The 10,817-nt window shown below is 43.0% G+C and overlaps 1 protein-coding gene across 1 annotated transcript in view; it reads right to left on the minus strand.

The window, feature by feature from the left end:
- Positions 1 to 8,927, minus strand: part of uvssa (UV-stimulated scaffold protein A) — a 101,828-nt gene extending 92,901 nt beyond the window's left edge. Inside the window, exons 1-3 of the mRNA XM_078553442.1 lie at positions 8,524 to 8,927; positions 2,446 to 2,557; positions 665 to 995 (exon numbers count right to left, since the gene is read on the minus strand). Coding sequence (XP_078409568.1) covers positions 665 to 995; positions 2,446 to 2,555 — 441 coding nt within the window. The 5' untranslated portion in view covers positions 2,556 to 2,557; positions 8,524 to 8,927. The remainder of the gene's footprint in view (positions 1 to 664; positions 996 to 2,445; positions 2,558 to 8,523) is intronic.
- Positions 8,928 to 10,817: the final 1,890 nt, after the last annotated feature.

The following is a 10,817-nucleotide window of genomic DNA, read 5'->3' on the forward strand; positions in this document are numbered from 1 at the left end:
CCATAATTGAGAGTATTGTGTGTAGGATTGAGTGTTCCCATTAAAGAAGTTACACTAAAGCCATAGACAGCACCAATTCACCAGAATGATGCTGGAAGTAGGAAATTATTTGGACTGACTAGAGAAACTGGGACTTGGGACTGTTTCCACTGAACCAGAAAAGATTAAGAGATTTAGTTCAAAAGTGAAAAAGGGGAACTATTTCCTCTGGTTGGAGCAATTATGCCATGTAACACAGTATATATCATTCTGTTGCTAAAATGCAGCTGTTGTAGCTTAGGGAATCCCTGTAAGACTATAACGTTTCATTGTTGTGCATTCTGTGGTCATTAGAAGCTAACTGTCCTTAGGCAGAACACAAAATTGTTTCCAACTTCAAATATTTTTTATTTTTAAAAATGTATCCCTTTTCAAAATTTCAAGCACAGGAAATCTATAAGAACACATTAGTAATGCCACACGTAGAAATCTTGTAAGAATTTGTCAGGTTATGTTAAGTCTGATATTTCACAGATATACTGATGCTATACATATTTTTAAATTTGGAACAGCACATTATCGATGCACATTTTTCTACTTCCCATTTCAAATACATTTAAGCATTTAACTTGTTTAACTACAGGAAGAGAAATGAAACTTAATTAAAAAGACAAAAAATATTCACCTTCTTAACTTGTTTTAGGAAGTGATAACCCAAAGAGAGTTTCTTATAAGCTTCCCCGTATTTCTCGTGCCATTCCTCTACAGATTTGATTGCCATTTCCTTCAATTTCTGAGCTATTTCTTTTGGTGGAGGCAGAGGTTGCTCATAATCTGATTCCACTGTTAGCTCCAGGAATTCCTGAAAGTTGGAAACAAGCAATGTCCGAAATTGATGTGAACGCACAAATAGTTCGTTTGCTATTTGGAAAGCAGACAGGCGGATCTCTGCATGCTCTTGGTTTAGCTGCGTCATGATTAAGTGGTACACTTGCTTGATGTAATCCTCAGATGACCTGTAAAGATATATTTTTTATATTTTAATTAATGGTCTAGGAATTGCAGCATCTTTATTTGCATATAATTGCCCTGAAGCAGTCTGTGCCTGCATGTAGCAAGCCCTGGGCAAGGTTCAGGCTTTGGCTAATAAGTGGCAAATAACATTCGCGCCACACAAGTGCCAGGCAATGACCATGTCCAACATGGGAGAATCTAATCATTTTCCCATAACGTTTAATGGCATATTATTAAAATGAAGAGAGACTGCAGAACTCTGAAGTACAGAGGGATCTGGGTGTCTTGGTACATGAATCAGGAAAAGTTAGTACGCGGGTACAGCAAGTGATTAGGAATGGCAAATAGAATGTTGTCATTTATTGCAAGGGGAATAGAGTATAAAAAGTAGGGATGTTTTGCTACAGTTGTACTGTGTACAGTTTTAGTCTCCTTAGTTAAGAAAGGATATAAATGCATTAGCAGTTCAGAAGGTTCTCTCAACTGATACCTGGGATACGGGGTTGGGGGTTATCTTACAAGGAAAGAATGGACAGGCTGGGCCTGTATCCACTGCAGTTTAGAAGGTTGAGAGGCGATCTTATTGAAACATATAAAATCCTGAGGGGACTTGATAGGCTGGTGCTGAAAGGATGTTTCCTCTGTGGGAGAGACAAGAATTATGACACACGGTTTAAAAATAAGGGGTCTCCCATTTAAGATAAAGGTGGGGAGAATATTTTTCTCTCCGAGGGTTGCAAATCTTTGGAATTCTCCCAGAGAGTGGTGCAGGCAGAGCCAATCAATATTTTTAAGGCAGAGGCAGATAGATTCTTGACTAACCTAGGAGTCAAAGGTTATCGGGGGTAGGTGGAATGTGAAGTTGAGGCCGCAATCAGATTAGCCATGATCTTATTGAATGGCGGAGCAGGCTTGAGGGGCCTACTCCTGCTGCTAATTTGTATGCTCATATTACCATCGTTAAGTCACTCACCATCAACATCCTGGGGGTTATCATTAACCAGAAAACTTAACTGGAGCAGCCACATCAGCACTGTAGCAATAAGGGGTCAGAAGCTGGGAATTCTGCACCAAGTAACTCACCTCCTGACTATCCAAAGCAAGCCATAAGTTCGGAGTGTGACGTAATACTCTCCACTTGCCTGGATCCAACAATATTCAAGAAGCTGATTTAGGAGTTATTATAGTAGTAATTTGTAGACCTATGTATGTGCTTAAAATCTTTTATTTTATTAATAAATGTTTAATTTAGTTTTGTATAAAACCTCTAAGTCTCAGTGGACTCGTTACTACTGAATTCAAGGCATGCCATCTCGAAATAAAATACAAATTGCAAAACAGTTGTGGCAGCTGTTTCAAGTTTCCCTCTGGGATTTGAGCAGCTCGGCATTTACCATCCGCTGTGCCACAACAGCATCCTTCAGCAAACATTGCAATTTAGCAACTTCATACTTGCAGATTTTCTTAAGCTCCTTCATCTTTTCTTCATTTAGCACTTGTTGTCCAGAGGTGGTGAGATCCTCAACCAGCTGAGAAAGCTTCTCATGCTGCTGAGCTTCCATTACTGTAAAGAAGGAATAAAAACATTAACACACTATAACATGAAGGTTCTGAATCCATCCATTCCCAAAGTTGCCTTCAGTAATAACTTACTGTAACTGAATTATACAGCTTTAGCCAAGTCTTAAACAATAAACACAGTACTTATCAGCTATAGTGAGTTAACTATCACAGGTATGCATTTTGCACAGTTGACATGAAAAAGCCAGGCCATCTCTGATAGAGAGGGGGAAAATGTCACCGGAGAATGAATCACATTAAGCCATGCTCGCACACCTCCTCGGCAAGATGTTGAAGCAAAATCCGGAATCACAAAAGACCTTTGGCCGATTAAGCCTGCCGTGTGCAGAGCCAATGTATGATTATAAGTCTTTTCACCATCTACAAAGTTCAGATCAGGAGTGTAATAAAATGTTCACTAGTTGCCTGGATTGGGACAGCTGCAAAAGCACTCTAAAAGCCAGACACAAGATAGTCACTTGGCTAACAATTCAGGAGAAACTTCCCTATTCAGAGTGGTTAGGATGTTGCTAACACACGAAGTATTGATGAAAATAGTATGGATGGGTTTGGGGAAGCTAGTTAAGTGCATAAGGGAGAAAGAAATACAAGGATATGTTGATGGGGGAGATGAAGTAAAATGGAAGGAGCTTCATGTGAAGCACAAACACCAGCAAAATCTATTGGGCCAAATGGCCTATTGCTATGCTGTAAATACTATGCGATACAATCTGTTGCACAGCAGTTTGTTACTGTATTCAATATCCACTCCCTCCCACATCAGCACATTCTGACTGTTAGAATCATAGGGTTTTACAACACGGAAAAAGGCCCTTTGGCCCATTGTGGCCGTGCCGGTCATCAAGCCCCAATCTATTCTAATCTCATTTTCCAGCACTTGGCCCGTAGCCTTGTATACTATGGCGTTGCAAGTGTTCATCTAAATACTTCTTAAATATTGTGAGGGTTCTTGCCTCTACCACCCTTTCAGGCAATAAGTTCCAGGTACCTCGCACCCTCTGGTGAAAAAATTTTCCTCGAATCCCCTCTAAACCTCCTGCATGTTATCTCAAATCTATGCCCCCTGGTTATTGACCCCTCCACTAAGGGGAAAAGTTTCTTCCTATCTACCCCATCTATGCCCCTCATAATTCTGTACACCTCAATCAGGTCCCCCTTCAGCCTTCTCTGCTCTAAGGGAAAAAACCCCAACCTATCTAACCTCTCTTCATAGCTGAAACGCTCCAGCCCAGGCAATATCCTGGTGAATCTCCTCTGCATCCTCTAGTACAATCATATCCTTCCTATAATGTGGCGACCAGAATGGCACACAGTACTCCAGAATGTGGCCTAACTCACGTTTTTTTACAGCTCCATCATAACCTCATCTTGCATTCAATGCCTCGACTAATAAAGGCAAATGTCCCATATGCCTTCTTAACCACCTTATCGACCTGTCTTGTTGCCTTCAAGGATCTATGGACATGCACTCCAAGGTCCCTCTGATCCTCTGTACTTCCTAGGGTCCTGCCATTCATCATGTACTCCCTTGCCTTGTTAGTCCTCCCAAAATGCATCACCTCACACTTTTCAGGATTAAATTCCATTTGCAACTGTTCTGCCCATCTATATCGTCCTGTAGTCTAAGGCTTTCCTCCTCGCTATTTACCACACCACCAATCTTGGTGTCACCTGCAAACTTACTGATCGTGCCTCCTACATTCATGTCTAGATCATTAATGTACACTACAAATAGCAAGGGACCCAGCACCGAACCCTGCGGTACACCACTGGGCGCAGGCTTCCAGTCACAAAAACAACCTTCGACCATCACCCTCTGCCTCCTGCCACTAAGCAAATTTTGGATCCAATTTGCCAAATTGCCCTGGGTCCCATGGGCCCTTACCTTCCTGACCAGTCTCCCATATGAGACCTTGTCAAAAGCCTTACTGAAGTCCATGTAGACTACATCAACTGCATTACCCTCATCTACACATCTAGTGATCTCCTCAAAAAATTCAATTAAATTTGTTAGACATGATCCCCCCCCGACAAAGCCACGCTGACCATCCTTGATTAATCCTTGCTTCTCCAAGTGAATATTAATTCTGTGCCTCAGAATTTTTTCCAAAAGTTTCCTTACCACTGATGTTAGACCCACTGGCCTAAAGTTCCCTGATTTACCCCTACCACCCTTCTTGAATAATGGTACTACATTAGCTGTCCTCCAGTCCTCTGACACCTCTCCTGTGGCCAGAGAGGATTTGAAAATTACTGTCAGGGCCCCTGAAATCTCGTCCTGTGCCTCCCACAGCAGCCTGGGGATTTATCCACGTTTAAGCCCGCTAAAACTGCTAACGCCTCCTCCCTCTCAAGCTAATTTGTTCAAATATATCACAGTCTCCTTCTCTGATTTCTATACCTACATCGTCCTTCTCTGTATTGAATACAGATGCAAAGTACTCATTTAAAACCTCACCTACGTCTTCTGGATTTTCACACAGATTGCCACGTTGGTCCCTAACAGGCCTTACTCTTTCCCTGGTTATCCTCTTGCCCCTAATATACTTATAAAACACCTTTGGATTTTTATTTTATTTTACCCACCAGTATTTTTTCATGCCCCTCTTCACTCTCCTAATTTCTTTTTTAAGTAGCCCCTGCACTTTCTATACTCCACTAGGGCTTCTGCTGTTTTGAGTCCTCAGTATCTGCCATAAGCTTCCCTTTTTTACCTTATCCAATCGTATACATTCCTCAACATCCAGGGTTCTCTGGATTTGTTGGTACCACCCTTCAACTTTATGGGAACATTTTGGCCCTGCACTCTAATTCCTTTTTGAATGGCTCCCACTGCTCTGTCGATTTTCCTAAAAGTAGCTGCTCCCAGTCCCTTATCATATTAAAATCGGCCTTCCCCTCAATTCCCCAAATTTATTTCCGGTCCATCTTTGTCCTTTTCCATAACTACCTTAGATCTTACTGAGTTATGGTCACTATCACCGAAATGCTCCCCCACTGACACTTCTACCATTGGCCTGGCTTTGTTCCCTAAAATTAGCTCCAGCACCGCCCCCTCTCTTGTAGGACTTTCTACGTGTTGGCTTATAAAGCTCTCCTGGATACATTTTAAGAATTCCATCCCCTCCAAGTCTTTCACACTTTGTCTATTCCAGTTAATATTGGGGAAATTGAAATCCCCTACTATTATTACCCTATTATTTTTACACTTCTCTGAGATTTTCTTATAAATCTGCCCTTCTATCTCCCTGATTACTTGGGGTCTATAGTACACTCCCAGCAATGTGATTGCCCCCTTTTTGTTTTCAAGTTCTACCCATATGGCCTCGTTTAAGGAACCTTCTTAGATATCATCCCTCCTTATTGCAGTAATTGATTCCTTGATCAATATTGCTACAACATCTCCTCCTTTACACTCTCGCCTGAAGATTCTCCGGGATATTGAGCCATCAGTCCTGCCCCTCCCTCAACCATGTCTCTGTGATAGCAATGATATCATATCCCCATGTGTTAATCAACACCCTCAACTCATCTGCCTTACTCGCAAGACTCCTTGCATTAAAATAAATGCCATCCAGCCTTGCCATGCTCTCTTGAGCTTTAACTTTACTACATACGCTCTCCCTTCCAGACTGAGTTGGTTATACTTCTATACTTGTGTGCATCACCCCCTACTATGTCTCCATTCCACATCCCATCCCCCTGCCAAGTTACTTTAAACCCCCACCAACAGCACTAGCAAACCCTCCCACAAAGATGTTGGTCCCGTTCCAGTTCAGGTGCAACCCGTTGGACTTGTACAGGTCCCACCTTCCCCAGAAATGGACCCAGTGATCCAGGAATCTGAAGCCCTCCCTCCTGCACCAACTATTCAGCCATGCATTCATCTGCTATATCCACCTATTCCTTTACTCACTAGCACGTGGCACCATGAGTAATCCAGAGATTACAACCTTTGAGATCCTGCTTTTCAATCTGCTACCTGGCTCCCTAAAAATTCTTGTTGCAGGACCTCATCCCTCTTTCTAACTATGTCGTTGGTACCCACGTGAACCACGATCTCTGATTGTTCGCCCTCCCCCTTCAGAATGCCCCTGCAACCATTCAGTGACATACTCGACCCTGGCCCCAGGGAGGCAACACATCATCCTGGCGTCATGTTTACAGCTGGAAAAAGCCTGTCATACCTCCCTATTGCATCTCCTATCACTATTGGTCTTTCTCTCTTTCTCCACCCCCCCTTGTGCAGCTGCGCTCTGGCTGCACTCCCCAGAGGAACCGTCACTCTCACCGTTTTCCAACACAGAAAAACTGTTCTTGAGTGAGATGCACTCTGGGGCTTTCCTAACTACCTACCTGCCTCCCTTCTTCTGACTGGTGCTCACCCATTCCCTCTCTGACTGCACTTCCTGAAGCTGCGAGATGACCACATCTAAAATGTGCTATCCACGTAACTCTCAGCCTTGTGGATGCACTGCTGTGACTCCAGCCGACGCTCAAGCTCCAAAACCTGGCACTCAAGCTGGTCAAACCGGTGGCACTTCCTGAAGATGTGGAGCATCTAAGACTTCCCACTGCTGCAGGCCATGTAACATATGGGACTGAGCTCCCTTGCCATACCTTTAGTTAAAATACTCTTACCCTAACTTTAAGCCAAGTAGAAAATTATCTCCGTTTCATTCTTTTTTCAAAAAGAAAGCTAGAACACTTAGCTTTCCTTAATGTAGCTTTAAAGTGGAGAAAAACAACTTAGCCACTACCTACCAATCAGCTCTCTGCTTTACACTGATGTCATTTTTGTCAGCCTTTTCAAATTCTGGCGGGGTTCCTATTGGGGTTAGCTCCGACTGGCTCGATCTGAGCCTTGACCCTCAGGCTTTTGAGAAGCTCCGCTGGCACCATTCACTTTTACATTCAATCTGCTCCGCTTCCGCTGCTGCTCTGACTGGCTTGATCTGAGCCTCAGCCCTCAGGCTTTTATTGAGAAGCTCCGCTGGCGCTATTCACGCCCATGTTCGCTTCGCTCCACTGCTGCTCTGACTGGCTCCATGCAATCTCGGTACAATCTGTACATAAAATCTGCAGGATGCACTGCAGTAAATCACTGAGTTTACTTTAATAGAATCTTCCTTCCATGTGACTTTTAACATTAAAAAGGGCAAGGACAGAAATGGTGTGGGAACAGCATCGCTCCCCTCCAATTCACACACTATCCTGACTTGAACATATATCATTGTCACTGGAATATTATGCAATATCCTCCACCCCACCTCCCATCTTTCCACCTCCTTTAAGACGCTCTTTAAAACATACCTCTGACTAAGCTTATGCCCACTTCTCCTAACACCACCTCCTTTGACTCAGTGTCAGTTTTTATTTGATAATGCTCCTGAGAAATGTCTTTGAGCTAACGTACCCTCCAATTTTTTTTTTTGGAGTGTGCGGTTGCTTCATTTAAATGCACAAGCCCTTTAAATATTTTGCACATGGTAATTTAAAAGGGCCGATTTGCACTCAGGAACTACAGGTTGCTCCGCAGCCGCACAATTTAGAGAGAAGGTTATTTGGGACATTTTACTATTTTGAAGGCACTACATAAGTACAAGCTGCTGCTGAGATAAGGATGATTAGAGGTCATTGGATGGTAATTTGAATAGAAACAACGTGCAGAGAAAAAGCAGGGCCATGGCACTCGGTCATTAAGCTCATTTGGACAGCCGGTGCAGACACAATGGGCCGAATAGCCTCCTTCTGTGCCGTTAAAATTCTGTGATTATAAAGTGAGCTGTCAATACAGGGCCCAATATTAACAGAATTACGGTTTTAAAAAAAAGAACGCAGCCCGTTTAAATACTAGAAGATGTTAGAAATACACAGGTCAGGCAGCAGCTGTGGACAGAGAGAGAGACAGAGTAAATGTTTCAGCTCGGTAAGCCTGTAAATACACACCCAAGCTACCGTGACAGCTGAGCCCTGCCCGGGCCTGAAACGACCACCAACCTACTTCCGGTCCAGGGCCTCTAACTGGCAGTGACTGTGGCCAATCGGAATCAAGTATCTCATCCGGACCGCCAATCGGAGTAAGGATGCCAGGCACGAGGGGGGTGGGGACTTCCTCTCCAAGCTTTTCGGACCGTCTGGAAGTTTCCAACGACTTCGAGCTGCCAGTTCGATTCAGTCTTCCCGAGTCTTGGCTTCTGCCAGCCGAGGCTTTGTGGTTAACAGCCGAAGCCTCCGGTAATTCTAGATGACGTCTCAGTCACTGGTCTCGTAGTAGTTTAAAGCGAAGTCTGGAGTCAATCAGCCGGCCGCCACTGATGGAGCTTATCGATGGGCCGCCATTTTAAATGGAGGAGGAGCCGCTTCTGACGGCTGAACTCACTGCTGCCAGAAACTCATCCTGCCAAAAACCATCTCTTCCTATAAACCGACTCCTTCTGTGACCTCTCCCCCAATCTGTAAACTCATTTCCCTGTTGGCTCTTGAACAGTTTATAAAAGACAGCTCACCACCACCTTCTTAAGGGTAATCAGGGATGGGCAATAAATGCTCTCCTAGCCACTGATGCCCACATTCCCATGAATGAATTTTTTTTTAAATGTAGAGTGTACGCTGAAAGTTTCTCAACCAAATACTGCCAATATAAGGTATTCAATTCAACCACTTTAATTACAAAGGAAATGTATTTCAAACTGATGACACTACTGTGATCCACCCTACCCTGCAGTTCTGATGAAAGTTCATCAACCTGAAATGTTAACTCTGTTTAACTCTCTCCACCGATGCTGTCGGAACTGCTGACATTTCCAGCATTTTCTCTCTATTACCCTCCAGTCCAGCATTCGGCAGCTGGCCTGAAAAATAAACCTTTATTATAGGGCTAATATTTTCTAAACTTGGGGGTGGTGGGGAAACGACTGAATTGTTAAGGATTCTGAAATGCTTTTAAATTGTCCGTGTGAAATGTTATTCTATTATTAAAATGGAATGTGATGGAAGTGCATATCAGGTAAGGAAGCATCTGAAAATAGAGAATGTGGGTTTACTTTTTTTGGACCCACCAATGCCGCCTTCATGATTATGATAGCAGTTGCCGCTTGAAATGTTGGCCTATGTTTTATTATGGGACTGAAGTCAGATTATATAAAATCATAAGAAATAGGAGTAGGCCATTTGGGCAATTGAGCCTGCCCCACCATTCAATAAATATTGGTTGATATGATTGTGGCCTTAAGAAAGTTTAGACAAGAGGTGAAGAAGCAAATAAGCGAAGTGGGAGTATTCAAAAAGACCAGCAACTAGCATAAAAGGGAATCCCAACATATTCTATAGGCACATCAATAGTAAAAAGAGGATTAGGGCCTATTAGGCAACAAAAAGGGTTTCACACATGGAGGCGGAGGGCATAGCTGAGGTACTAAATAAATATTTTGCATCTGTCTTTACCAAGGAAGAAGATGTTACCCAGGCCATGTTAAAAGTTGAGATAATTCAGATGTTATATGGGTTTGAAATTGCAAAGGAGGAGGTATTAGAAAAGTTATCTGTTCTTAAAATTGACAAGGCACCAAGACCAGATGAGCTGCATCCAAGGATACTGAAGGAAGTGAGAATGGAAATTGAGGAGGCACTAGCCATAACTTTTGAGTCTTCCTTAGACTCAGGGGTGGTCCCAGGGGACTGGAGAATTGCAAACATTACACCCTTGTTCAAAAAAGCGGGTAAGAATAAGCCCAGCAACTACAGGCCAGTCAGCTTAACTTTGGAGGAAACTAGAAATTAGAAGGAAAATTAATAGTCCCCTGGACAAATGTAGGTTAATTAAGGAGAGCAGCATGGATTTCTTAAGGGAAAATCATGTTTGACTAACTTGCTGGAGTTTTTTGAGGAGCTAACAGAGACCGTTGATGAGGGCTAAGCTTTTGATGTGGTGCACATGGACTTCTAAAAGGCGTTAGATACAGTGCCACACAACAGACTTGTGAGAAAAGTTATAGCTCATGGAATAAAAAGGATAGTCGCAACATGGATACAAAATTGGCTGGAGGACAGGAGACAGAGGGTAGTGGTTAATGGATGTTTTTTGAGCTGGAGGAAGGTTTGTACTGGAGTTCCCCAGGGGTTGGTGTTGGGACCCTTGCTTTTCCTGATATATATTAATGACCTAGACCTTGGTGTACAGGGAACAATTTCAAAGTTTGCAGATGATACAAAACTTGAAAGAATTGTGAACTGAGGAAGAT

Source organism: Cetorhinus maximus, chromosome 1 (genome assembly GCF_964194155.1).
Source record: "Cetorhinus maximus chromosome 1, sCetMax3.hap1.1, whole genome shotgun sequence".
In the NCBI taxonomy this organism is placed as follows: Eukaryota; Metazoa; Chordata; class Chondrichthyes; order Lamniformes; family Cetorhinidae; genus Cetorhinus; species Cetorhinus maximus.